Below are 12,769 nucleotides of genomic sequence, written 5' to 3' on the forward strand. Positions count from 1 at the left end.
AGCATTCTTCCTCCATGGCTGGTCACTGAGCTAGAAGGACGGCTCTGATGATGACCTTTCATGCTGCAAGCTCGCACTTTCAGAAACAATTCATTTCAGATGTACATTTCAAGAATTGGTATGTCCTTAAATAGTGTCATTTCATACACAGTAAAGATGCATTTCAATATTGGGATTGATATAGCCCTCATACTACAATAAAAAAATCTGCCTGAGAAGTATATTTGAATATATGAACTTGACTGATGCAGCTGCTTTTATTGGCATAGTGGTAGGGTTCATAAAGAATTAATATATAAATGTAGGCCACAGCCATTTAAGGTTAAATCAAATCCAAATGCAGATTATTAAAGCACTTTAACAACATTTATTTGCCCTTCTTATACTGAGAAAGAATATCTTATTGGCAATGCAGGCATCATGCAATACTATCAACAATAGCTACGATGAAGCAGTTACTTAATATAATTTACCTGGGGATGAAGTCAGACTGGTTGGACACTGAGATCAACTCATAAATGACAGAGTCTGATCCTTCTGTAGCTACGATCAGACTCTTTGTCGCATTAAGGGACAAGACGGACAGATAGAGGATCTGCTGAGCTGGTGAGGACTTTACGACTTTAGTGAACTGGATCAGTTCAGGCTTCCACACGTACAGTGCCGAGTCGTTTGTTCCAGCGAGAAGGACATGCACTAAGAATTACATATACTGTTAGCATGTTTCATAACTGCTTAAGACTGTTCATTTTACTGATCCGGTGTTAAATATGATAACATGTAATGATAAAGTAATAGAGTATAATGACATACATATGCCAGATGGAGGAGTGAAAGCATGGATTGAAGAAAGGCCTGGGAAAGGAATTGACTGTGCCGGCTTAAAGAAGGTTTGCTGAGAAGTCCATAAAAACACCTCGCATGTGGGATCTGAACCTTGGTGAAGAAAGAAGAAAAAAGGAAACATATTTTAAGTCATACAGACATCCTCAGGCTAGAAATAAAAGTAGAGCTTTATTACAAGTGTAACACACATACACACCCATTTGCCTCAAGTGTAGCTGTGGTTCAGACTGTGACTGCACTGACACTGCTACCCTGGGGTAAAATTATAATCCTCTCGATTGGCTGCGGTTTTAGAAACAAACCTGGCTGAGAATCAGCCATTTATACACTTAAGATCTGTTCTGGTGCCTCACTATAGTTCTGTGTAACCCAGTTCTAAATATGCATTGGAGCCTACATGTCTGGTGTTCCCTGAGAACACAGTGCCTGTTTGCTTTGTACACCATTACTCAAACTTCAAACAGAGACAGAGTTCAGCCACTAAACAATGCATAACCTACACTTAACCTTGTTAGCTCTGAGTTCAATTGTCCATTAAATTACACAGCAGTTTCTACTCCTAACATTTCGAAACAAAATTACCTTCTGTAACAACTAGCAGAAACGTCTCTCCTCCCGTGTGTATGGGCTCCACTTGTTTAACTTTGGCACTGATTGCTAGCAGCTGGGGGTTTTGAAAGCTGCCGTTAATCCACTGGTAGACAAGGCAGCCGGATGAGTTTCTACCTCTGCACGCCACTAAGTGCTGGATGTTCCTGTTTGCCCGGGTAAACGGAGAGAGTGAAGTGATGTCCTGAATTTCTAGCGTATGATGAAGGGAGAGAGCGTTTCCAGTCCACACAAATACCTAACAGAGGAAATATTAGCACTTTGTCATTTCTTAATAAACAAGGTTTTTTTGTTACTAACCTAAACTATGTGAGTTTTCTGGACTTTTCATTTTATTAATGTCTTCAATTACCGTTTGCTCTCAGTTCCTATTTGAAATGTTAATTAGAGAAATTGGACCAAGGTTCATGTTGCAAAAAGTAGTTTAGTATTACATTAAATCTGACCTCAGTAGCTTAAAACATTTGGAAAATTAATGGGACCTTTTATGCAATATACCTAGAATACAGTCCTTCAAGAATAATTGCATTTTTGCTCATTTCTTATGAATATATTAGGGCTCACAGGGATTATCATTTGCTTGACAAAATAATATGCACAAAAAATAAATGCCCTTCTGCACATTTGTAAAAATCATACCACTGGTGCATCTGGCACTAATGTAATATAGCATAAGGAAAGGACGAAAGTTCCCTAACCTGATTCAGAGCAATGAAATATTCCAGACTCTGGACAGAGAAATGTTTAACATCACGGCCTCCCACAGGCCTGGTATGCTCCTGGAAAAGAAAGAGAACAAGGAAAAATAGTAACATAGAAACACACACGCACACACACACACACACACACACACACATATATATATATATATATATATATATATATATATATATATATATATATATATATATATATATATATGTGTGTGTATATTTCTATACACACAGAAAGACTGAAGTAGCTTAAAAAGAACTTATTGTGTCAGAATGGACTGGACTTATTGTTGGTGCATGGTGGCGAGTGAACACACAAACAGACACACCAGCAGACTCACTAGAGTAAGATTGAAGTCTGGCTGAAGGCGGAATATGCTGACATTGGCAGCAGGAGGCTTGGTGGTGTCTTCGTGGGCCACTGCCACATAGGTGGTGCCATTTACTGTAAAACCCACACAAGAGCTCGGTTTCTGCACGCTCACGCTCTGTAACAGCAATACAGACACAGGCATCTTTCTCATCTCTTTTTCAGATATTTCTCATTTCTACTGTTTATTTTCATGCATCATAAAATAAAAGATTCAGGTCTAATTTCTCTGCTGTGTTGCTGCATTGAGATCATTACATCTGAATCCCAAATTCTATATGATCTCCGCATTCATTTTAGATGCTTTCTTTTTATTTATCATGTTCTGGGTTACAAATCACACACCTGAATGGACACAAATGCTCCTTGCCACATGAAGAGGGTGACCTGGTTGTGTCTCAGCATCAAGACCATAGAGGAGTTTTCATTAAACACAGTACACCAGCCTAAAGTCCAGGTGTCTCTGAAGCGCTGATACACAGCTAGCTGTGAAGAATCACCCCCTGTCAAATCAATACAAACTTTATTTCAATACAAACGTTCAGGGTTTATTTTTCTAACTATATCAGAATGTAATACATATTCATTACAGTAGTTTTGTGGCTGGTATTTATACTGTGGTGTGTCACATGCTTTAAGAAAGCGAGTAGATGTAGAAATAATGATCTTACTCATGCCAAAGGCTGTGTCTGAGTTTGTCTCAAATTCCACACTGACTGCGGAATCCAGACCATTACTGCGAGCCACTGTCAAATACACAGTTCCAACAGTCTCTTGAACTGTTAAAGAGCTCAGAGTCCTAAATACACACACACATACACACACACATCATAAAAACAAGATAAATAAATGTAAACCAGTACAGATATGAGGAAGATGCTAGAAGGTAGTGTTTGTTTATACAAACCCGATTCCAAAAAAGTTGGGACACTGTACAAATTGTGAATAAAAGCAGAATGCAATGATGTAGAAGTTTCAAATTTCAATATTTTATTCAGAATACAACATAGATGACATATCAAATGTTTAAACTGAGAAAATGTATCATTTTAAGGGAAAAATAAGTTGATTTTAAATTTCATGGCATCAACACATCTCAAACACTGTGTGGCATCCCCTCTTCTTTTTATAACAATCTGCAAACGTCTGGGAACTGAGGAGTTGCTCAAGATTAGTAATAGGAATGTTGTCCCATTCTTGTCTAATACAAAATACTTCCTCTTTATGATGCGCCAAACGTTTTCTATGGGTGAAAGATCTGGACTGCAGGCTGGCCATTTCAGTACCCGGATTCTACGCAGCCATGATGTTTTAATTGATGCAGTATGTGGTCTGGCATGTTGGAAAATGCAAGGTCTTCCCTGAAAGAGACAACGTCTGGATCGGAGCATATGTTGTTCTAGAACTTGGATATACCTTTAAGCATTGATGGTGCCTTTCCAGATGTGTTGTCCATGGGTTGTCCATGTCCTCTTTAGTCCGGATGACATGGCGTCCCAGTTTTCCAAAAAGAACTTCAAATTTTGATTCGTCTGACCACAGAACAGTTTTCCACTTTGCCACAGTCCATTTTAAATGAGCCTTAGCCCAGAGAAAACGGCTGCGCTTCTGGATCATGTTTAGATATGGCTTCGTTTTTGACCTATAGAGTTTTAGCCGGCAACGGCGAATGACACGGTGGAATGTGTTCACCGACAATGTTTTCTGAAAGTATTCCTGAGCCCATGTTGTGATTTCCATTACAGTAGCATTCCTGTATGTGATCCGTCTAAGAGCTCAAAGATCACGGGCATCCAGTATGGATTTCAGGCCTCGACCCTTACGCACAGAGATTGTTCCAGATTCTCTGAATCTTTGGATGATATTATACACTGTAAATGGTGATAACTTCAAACTCTTTGCAATTTTTGCAAACTCTCTGAGACACTCCATTCTGATATTGCTCCACTATTTTTCGCCGCAGCATTGGGGGAATTGGTGATTCTCTGCCCATCTTGACTTTTGAGAGACCCTGTCACTCTGAGAGGCTCTTTTTATACCCAATCATATATATACTGTATACACACACACACACACACACACACACACACACACACACACACACACACACATATATATATATATATATACTGTATAGGGGGGCACGGTGGCTTAGTGGTTAGCACGTTCGCCTCACACCTCCAGGGTCGGGGTTCGATTCCTGTGAGTGTGTGAGTGAATGAGTGTGTGTGTGTGTGCCCTGTGATGGGTTGGCACTCCGTCCAGGGTGTATCCTGCCTTGATGCCCGATGACGCCTGAGATAGGCACAGGCTCCCCGTGACCCGAGGTAGTTCGGATAAGCGGTAGAAGATGAATGAATGAATGAATGAATATATATGTGTGTGTGTGTGTGTGTGTGTGTGTGTGTGTGTGTGTGTGTGTGTGTGTACCTGTTGCTAGATGGAGATATTCTGAAAAGCCCAAGTGGAGCCTGGTTCTGTAACACAGTGATAAAGGTATCTCTTGGTTGTCCCAGTCGTGCTCCTCCAGTGGGATTGGACAAAGACACTCTGAAGGTTTCATTCATTTCCGGTTCAGCGTCTAGAACTGCCCAGATCTCCAGAGTCTAAAACCAAGAACAATTGATATATAAAAACAACAACAAAACAAAGCTAACTACTGTAAACTAAACTATGGTAAGGCAAGGTAACACAAAATAAATTTTGTTTGGTAGCTCTCAGCTGGCAACAAGGGCATATAAAAATAAAAACTATGAATTAATTAAAATATATATATTTAATCTAAATTAAGGAGTTAAAAAAGAAGGATAAATAGACAGAGTACACCGTGCAAAATGTACAAGAGAATTAAGGATTAGGACGTATGCATAATATAATAAAATCACACAATGTGTCAACAAAATGTACAAAAAAATGGAGCTTTCTGACTACTAGCATGATTTGACACCTCAACTAAACATATTTCACACAACTGAAGTAAAAGTGTTTTAAAGCTTGTTATTTAATCTTTCCCACGATGAATGCTAACAAAGTCGTGTTGAGTAAGGAGATCATTGCAGTGCAGTGTGAAACCAAACAAATAGCATCAATGTTAAACTAGTGAAAGCACCCTGATATATGTATATATACACTTTTTATTGTACTTTTGACACCAACTGTTCTGAAGTTAATCACCTTAAATCTGACCCCATCTTCCAGAACCACAAAGCCCTCAGAAGGTGTGAGATCTTCAGTGTTCAGAGTTCCGTTGGTGTCAGTAATATAGAACTGCACAGCTACAGTCCCAAATATCCCCTGTGGTGGATTACGTAAGATGATCAAAGTAGCCACACTCTGGCCCAGACCTGACACAGAGGATGGCTCACGCAGTAGGAAGTGCTCACTGTTGTTGAAGGAAATGATACCATGGCCATCGTCGTTGGCTAAGATAGTCACCGTTGCTATTAAACATGAACAGAAGGAAAGTGTTAGAGTTTGGGCTGGATTGAGTTCTACATTCTTCTTCTTAACTTCTGCTAACCAGTAATGTTCTTTCCAAGCTCGAGCCCTGGTGATGGGTTTGTCAAAACAAGCTGGAATTTCTCATCTCCTTCAGGAAAAGGATCGTCTATGATCACCACCTCTACAAACTTGTACCTCTCTCCATTCACAAAATGAAGAACCTTTAAAAAAAGGTTCAGATTGATTTACTATGCAGTACAACTCATAACAATTTCACAACAGACACTAAGATGAATTCCTATTTATGACTTACTGAAGCTGTAGCGTTAAAGTCCAAACCCAACTGAGCCTCTAGATTTTGGGCGTAGAAGAAGACGGAGACGTTCCCGTATGTCCCAGCATCCCGATAAGCCACTAAAGATAATATTCCCATTGTCTCGTTCACTTCATAACTGCAGAAAAAAGAACACGCATACCCACACACACCTATTAACACATCACCATGTCTGATCTAAGAATGATATTATACTGTACACAGTAAATGAGCTGTGTTTTAAATTAGTTGTTCAAAGGGATGCTCTTACTCTGTGCTTTGCCAACTGATGATACCTTGGACTCCATCGTTAGCATTAATGCTAATTTCTGCTACCAGACCTTGAGTATCTGTTTACATATTGAGTCCAAGAATAAACAATAGGGTAACAGGTTAAAGAAATTCCAAGAAAACTGTGTGACAAAGTTCATTATTAATAGCATGAAAAGACAAAATGTAGAGGGAAATTGCCTTTGACTTTTTTACAACAGGAAGGAAAGCAGATGTTTAGCATTACCTTTTAACGTATAGTGCACTTCTAGAGAAGAGTGAAGGAAAGAGATAAAGAAATGAAAGTAGAAAATGTTGAGATGAAAGTATAGAGGTGATTGATGATGAATGAAGAACATAACCACATGATACTTTGAAGCATTAAGTATTATGAAGAATTACGGGAAGAGAGACAGGACATTGTCAGGGTACCTAGTTTAGGGGCAGTTGGGAGTGTTGTTATCAGAACAGCTGATGTTATGTTGAGCAGAAAAAATTCCTTCAACTCAGGGATGTCATCCTGTTTAAAAACACATTGATATTTCATCACAACAGGAAGTAGAAACAACACAATAAACAGTAACACTAAAATTCTTGCATCTATCTATCTATCTATCTATCTATCTATCTATCTATCTATCTATCTATCTATCTATCTATCTATCTATCTATGTTGATTGATCTGTTTATTAATTTTCCATAAAAGTAGTATTATATTATATATATATTATATATATATTATATATTAATATGCTCATGCTAATATGTTCTCATGTCTATAGAAATAAATAATTCACAGGGACTTGCCTGGTAGACAATTAAAATAGTATACAACTTATAAATAGATTATAAAAATGTAAATGTTCCAAATTTAATATTGTTGCTATGGTGACGCTTTATGTAAGATGTCTCCGGTCTTTAGCACTCTAGCTCATCTTATCAACTTTACTGAGGCAGGTGAGGGAATGGATGTTTATAGCTGCTATAACACAAGTGATAACAGGAAGTAAACTGTCTTACAGATTGTCTTCGCCAAACATTAGATGTAAACTATACATGGATAAAAGGTACAAGGTGTCATTCTTTTGTTACGCTTTAAGAACTTGTACTTAGTGGCACATTGTTGTGGTTTAAAAGAAATAAAGCATTTTGCCATGTGCTGTTAGTGGAAAATGATGTGGCTTGGAATTGTTCATCCCATCCCCCATTTTACTTGGATCAATAATATCTTTTTTTTTCCACAAGTCATCGACAAAGAAGTTAAGAAGGGTGTGTCTTGTAACAACAATCCAAGTAGTTGGATTGGATGACAGATGATTTACAGAACAGGCAACGACTGGACACATGGCATTAGAACAGCCATGTAATATACACTGTTGAGCCTTTTGTGTGGTTTGCCATAATGAAGGAATGCTGTGAAACTGAACACAGAAATTTCCTTTTCTTTTTCATTTTGTGCTAAACTTTTACACTTAAATGTATATTTTAAAATCACTTATCAAACCAATTTCCCCCACTCCATCACTGTCATTTTAATTGAACTCAAACAATCGCTCCTGCTCCTCATTAACACTTACATCTATAATAGTGATAGGGATGGACACTGAGGTCTGGCCATCCTGCATGACCACAAAGCTGGAAACATGTTGGAAATCCTGACCAGGTTCTGCAAGAGCCCCTTCAATCTGCCTCAGGTCCTGCAAGGAGCCTTTCACTGTCTCATAGCTGATGTTCACTGATCCTATCGAATTTAAAACAAAATCAAATTTTAATTTCTGTAGTATTCAAAACACCTTAGTACAAAATTTAGAGAAACGTTTTTTAGTTTTTATAATTTTGTCATCAATCATGACCTCATTAATGACACTGCTGACATTGATGCACTTTAAAATGAGTTTAAAAAGAAATACTTCACCTATATACTTTTTATATACACATCTATATACAAGACAAAATGCTAGTTAATATAAAAGGAGTATAATTCGGTGCATGATACTAAGTTCATATGAAAGAGAGAGAGAAAAGAAGAAGCCGAACATTTCTCTCTTTTCAACTCTCAAATAGACCCACAAAAAGGCTTTACTATACTTTACTATACTTTATTTGAAAGTGATACATGAAAAATCAGTTTATATGTCTTGTATATATTTTTAATTAATTTCTTCATACAGCCTCACCTGAGGCTCCAAACTCTCTGGTTATATAAATCCTGAGCTTGGTGTCTTTCTCATCAGTAGATATGTTGATAGAGGATGGCGCAATCTTCAGCATGCCGAATGGCTCATCGCTGGCCGCTATGCTGATCACTGCCTCACGACCTTCTGGGTCCAAAGCTGCTTCACCTGTAGCTGTCACACCTGTGGGAGGTAAATAAAATAAATAAGCTATGACAAACATACAAAATTTCTCTATCTACTCTAGCTACTATGACATTACGTAATTATTAAAAAAAAACAACTTATATTGAGTGTTTAATTTGCAGTTCAGCATTTTACCCTTAGTCTGAATGTTAGAAAGGATAACTCTGTACTCCTCTCTTTCTTCAGGTGTGCCATCATCTAACAGCTGCAGCACTATAGTGTCATTCAACATACGCTGTGGAATGGAAGAGAACACAGGACAACTCCACAGTTAATGAAGCGTTATTTACTGTCCCAAAAGTCACTCTGCGTTCCTGTGCTGTAGAAGTTTAACTATTTTCTTCCTACCTCAGTAAAGAACAGAACACCAGAGCTTTCCACAAACGTAAGTAAGGTTTGAGGACCTTCAATTCTCCACTCCACTGTGACATTTCCTATTGCAGGAGCTGTCCTTTGCACAAGTAATGGCACTCTCTCACCTGTTACACAATAAAACATGGCTCTAAGGACAGGGTTCTTTTCAATCATTAGCATTAGTCTCAAAAAGTTCTGATTCGCTATTACTTTATACTTTATTTTATTATTATTTATAGCAACTTTAATCTCTTCTTATGCTCGCTCATGAAATTAATACTAAAAAGTTGACAAAAAGTGCATCTTCCTGAGAAACCGAAAGTCTATAGACTGCTCCATTTATTGTGCTATATAAACGATATACTGTATTCCTTTAGTTTAGATTACAAGGATTATAGTTCTATATAGAAGGCCGTGTGACTGAGTTGTTACTATATAACATAATTGGTATAATTGGTATAAACTACCACAGATCCATAAAGGAATGTATCCGTGTTATATCATGTATCTTTAACAACTAATGTCTTTCTTCCAGCATGTGGCAGCTGTTACAAGACTCTCTCTTCTCACACTGCAACAGTCACTGGTCACTGTGAAGTGTTGAACGGATACCTGATCACGCAGAAGTTTCAAATACTTATACATGCACCTACACAATAGGCAAAATGAATAATGAATTGATCACAAATTAAAAGAATGTGTCACTTGAGATCAAGGAGCCAGTGTATGTATAGTGGTATAGTATGTTATAGATGTGTAATTCAACCACACCAGTAAACATGACCAGTACTCACCCTCTTTAACTATGACTGATCGAGAGATTGGGTGAAAACCCACCAAGCCAGCCGCATAGTCATTGGCAAGAATGAGGATGGTGACGGTATCTGAGCTGGGAAGGATACGACTACCACCTTCAGTCCTTACTAATCCAATCTGCATGGTTTCGTTGTCCTCTGGCTCAGCATCATTTGTGATGAAGAACTCAATTGTTTTCTTCACATCACCTTGGAGAGGAAGTAACACAGGAGATGTTGTGTTATTGAAGGCATTCAGAATTTTTCTAAAAATGGTTTAACTCTGACTTTATAATAGTGGTTGTAGCAACAAAGCAGCATAGAAAATGTTCTCGTTGCAACAAATTAAAATATTTGTCTTCAGTAAATTGTCACATAAGTACAGTAAGAGCAACTGATTTAATTTCCTGCTTTGTTCAAAGTGGAAAATAAATTTAAACCATGGTTTCAAAAGAAACACAAAGATATATATTGGATTTCCCCCATTTTACCCCAGGTCACGTTTTTCCTCAGAGACACACTTGATGCAAACAAACACATAATTTCAAACTGCTGAAATTGCATCACAGGTTGGCACAACACAGTCAGAAGAAAGTGCTAAGTTGACTTCTTCCACATACATAACCTCACAAATGTCCACTATTGGGTCGTGCCATTGACACAGTGTAACCGACAGGGGAGAGAGTAATGCCAGAGAATACAGACGACAATTTTGCATGAAGCCTTGCATTTTCGAACTCGCAATCTTACAATAGATAGATTTTCTGTTGCAGAGCCTTTCACAGTACATTTTTTACCCAACTGAGATATACCAGTTTCCATTCACAAAAGCCATAAGAGATTCAAACATTAAAATAATGAAGACAAATTTGGGTATTGTTCTTCAGACCTACCTTCTGCAAAGATGAGAGTCGCTCCGGTGCCATTAAAATCAGCATTGGGCTTTGCAGTGCCACCAACATGCATCCACTCCACCGTAACACGGCCTAGACTGCCTCCAGTCCTTTCAATGACCAACAGCACTCTAGTCCCAGTCTCCTCTCTTACCTCCAGATACAATCCATTCTGAGAAGCACTGGGGTTGATACTGTATAGTTTAAACACCCCAAATGCATCACCATTCATTCCTATAGTCACTGTAGTGGTGTCTGGTTGTCTAATGGTGGGCAAGTGTTTCTCAGCCACAGTCATGTTAACCAGGCTAACCTTCAAAATTTGTATCATGAAACTCTCATCCATCTCTGGCAAAGAGTCTGTCAGAATTGGCACAGTGAGGTTGGCAATACTTGAGCCATCCAGCATGGTTGCTGTTTGCCCTATCATGTTTATATAGTCACTCCCAGCAGTCGCCTGTGAGCTGAAGAGAGATGCAGCAGCAGTGGTATTTTTTATATAAGTGAGAGTTTGGGCAGCAGCGGAAAGTTGGTTTGTGGATGTGGTTACCCAGAAGCACGTTGCAGTGGAGGCATTAGTGAAAGAAAAAGCTTGGCAGGCACGCTCCCGAAGGCAGAAGGCTGCACAGGAATTCAGAGGGTCCCTGGCTGCAGTGATGTTGATAGGCCTTCGGATGGCACTAGCAAGTGCCCCAGGTAGGGGGCGGTCATAATAAATTAGGAAGTTATGGCCGTTTCTCTGGGCGCTAGTAACAACATCAATCTCAATGGTGCTATATAGAATCTCTAGAAGACCAAAATTACCTCCACTGGAAAAGAAAAAAGATCTATTAGGACATTAGATACTAATATTGTTTTATGTAATATGCCTTAAAACTAGGAAAGATCATTACACACCTTCTTCGAACAGTAATGTTGGCAATGTACACGCCTTCTAAAGGCTCCGAGACTCGATATACCGCTTGTTCAAAGTGCACTGTGCCATAGGGGTTGTCATTAGCAGGCACAATGATGTTTACCACATTTTCAGCACCAATGCTTCCACCGTTTGTGGCACCAGTAAGTTCTACCTTAATGATCTAAAACAAAGATTTATACACTCATTAAAAAGGGACAGGAAATCCTTAAGTAGTCTTAGGACAGCTGAGAAAATAGTACTTACCTCTTCAATTTCTGGTACATCATCAGCCAAAACCTCTACTTTCAGTGTCTTTATAGTTTCACCTGGAGCAAAGCTGACCTCTCCAGACAGAGGCTGAAGGTCACCTGTTGCAGGTCTGCCATTGATGGTAGCATGCCAGTAAACACTAACATAACCTATAGTCCCAGCATTCCTCACAATGGGCAAGGACAGTTCCGTAGCATTCACCACAGGTTCCTCTACAGTAAATGGCGCAGCCTGAAAAACTAAGCAACATGAACAAGATCAAGTTATTAAACCTACAAATAAATTAAATCAATCTCAGCATGACTTTGGACATTGCAACTAACCAAAAGAGCCGTATGGATCATCTGAAGGTAGGATAGTAATGATTGACTGAGTGAGCTCGCCCAGGAAAGCCCCACCAGTGGTCTGGTTAAGAAGCTCAATGCGGAAGGTTTCTTCCAATTCAGGAAACACGTCATTAATAATAAGGATAGGAACTGGTTTACTGCTCTCTCCTTCCAGAAGGACCACATCAGATGAGGCCACGCTATAGTCTTCACCTACAAGTAATCATAGTGTAATACACTGTAAATTACTGGCTATATTTAAAGTTGTAGTCCTACGGAGGGAGCAGTTGCTTTTGCATTTACGACATATAG

The 12,769-nt window shown here is 38.8% G+C and overlaps 1 protein-coding gene across 1 annotated transcript in view; it reads right to left on the reverse strand.

Annotated features, from left to right (window-relative positions):
• The window catches only part of adgrv1 (adhesion G protein-coupled receptor V1), a 119,697-nt gene that overhangs the window by 70,123 nt on the left and 36,805 nt on the right, over positions 1-12,769 (reverse strand). The window contains exons 31-52 of the mRNA XM_060883885.1: positions 12,455-12,670; positions 12,126-12,370; positions 11,861-12,042; positions 10,964-11,772; positions 10,071-10,280; positions 9,271-9,401; positions 9,058-9,157; positions 8,740-8,919; positions 8,140-8,303; positions 6,995-7,082; positions 6,564-6,642; positions 6,293-6,431; positions 6,059-6,200; positions 5,713-5,978; positions 4,969-5,144; positions 3,210-3,337; positions 2,884-3,041; positions 2,510-2,656; positions 2,154-2,234; positions 1,429-1,693; positions 814-936; positions 474-696 (exon numbers count right to left, since the gene is read on the reverse strand). Of these exons, the coding sequence (XP_060739868.1) occupies positions 474-696; positions 814-936; positions 1,429-1,693; positions 2,154-2,234; positions 2,510-2,656; positions 2,884-3,041; positions 3,210-3,337; positions 4,969-5,144; positions 5,713-5,978; positions 6,059-6,200; positions 6,293-6,431; positions 6,564-6,642; positions 6,995-7,082; positions 8,140-8,303; positions 8,740-8,919; positions 9,058-9,157; positions 9,271-9,401; positions 10,071-10,280; positions 10,964-11,772; positions 11,861-12,042; positions 12,126-12,370; positions 12,455-12,670 (4,252 nt within the window). The remainder of the gene's footprint in view (positions 1-473; positions 697-813; positions 937-1,428; positions 1,694-2,153; positions 2,235-2,509; positions 2,657-2,883; positions 3,042-3,209; positions 3,338-4,968; positions 5,145-5,712; positions 5,979-6,058; positions 6,201-6,292; positions 6,432-6,563; positions 6,643-6,994; positions 7,083-8,139; positions 8,304-8,739; positions 8,920-9,057; positions 9,158-9,270; positions 9,402-10,070; positions 10,281-10,963; positions 11,773-11,860; positions 12,043-12,125; positions 12,371-12,454; positions 12,671-12,769) is intronic.

Source organism: Tachysurus vachellii, chromosome 12 (genome assembly GCF_030014155.1).
Source record: "Tachysurus vachellii isolate PV-2020 chromosome 12, HZAU_Pvac_v1, whole genome shotgun sequence".
NCBI classification, from domain to species: Eukaryota; Metazoa; Chordata; class Actinopteri; order Siluriformes; family Bagridae; genus Tachysurus; species Tachysurus vachellii.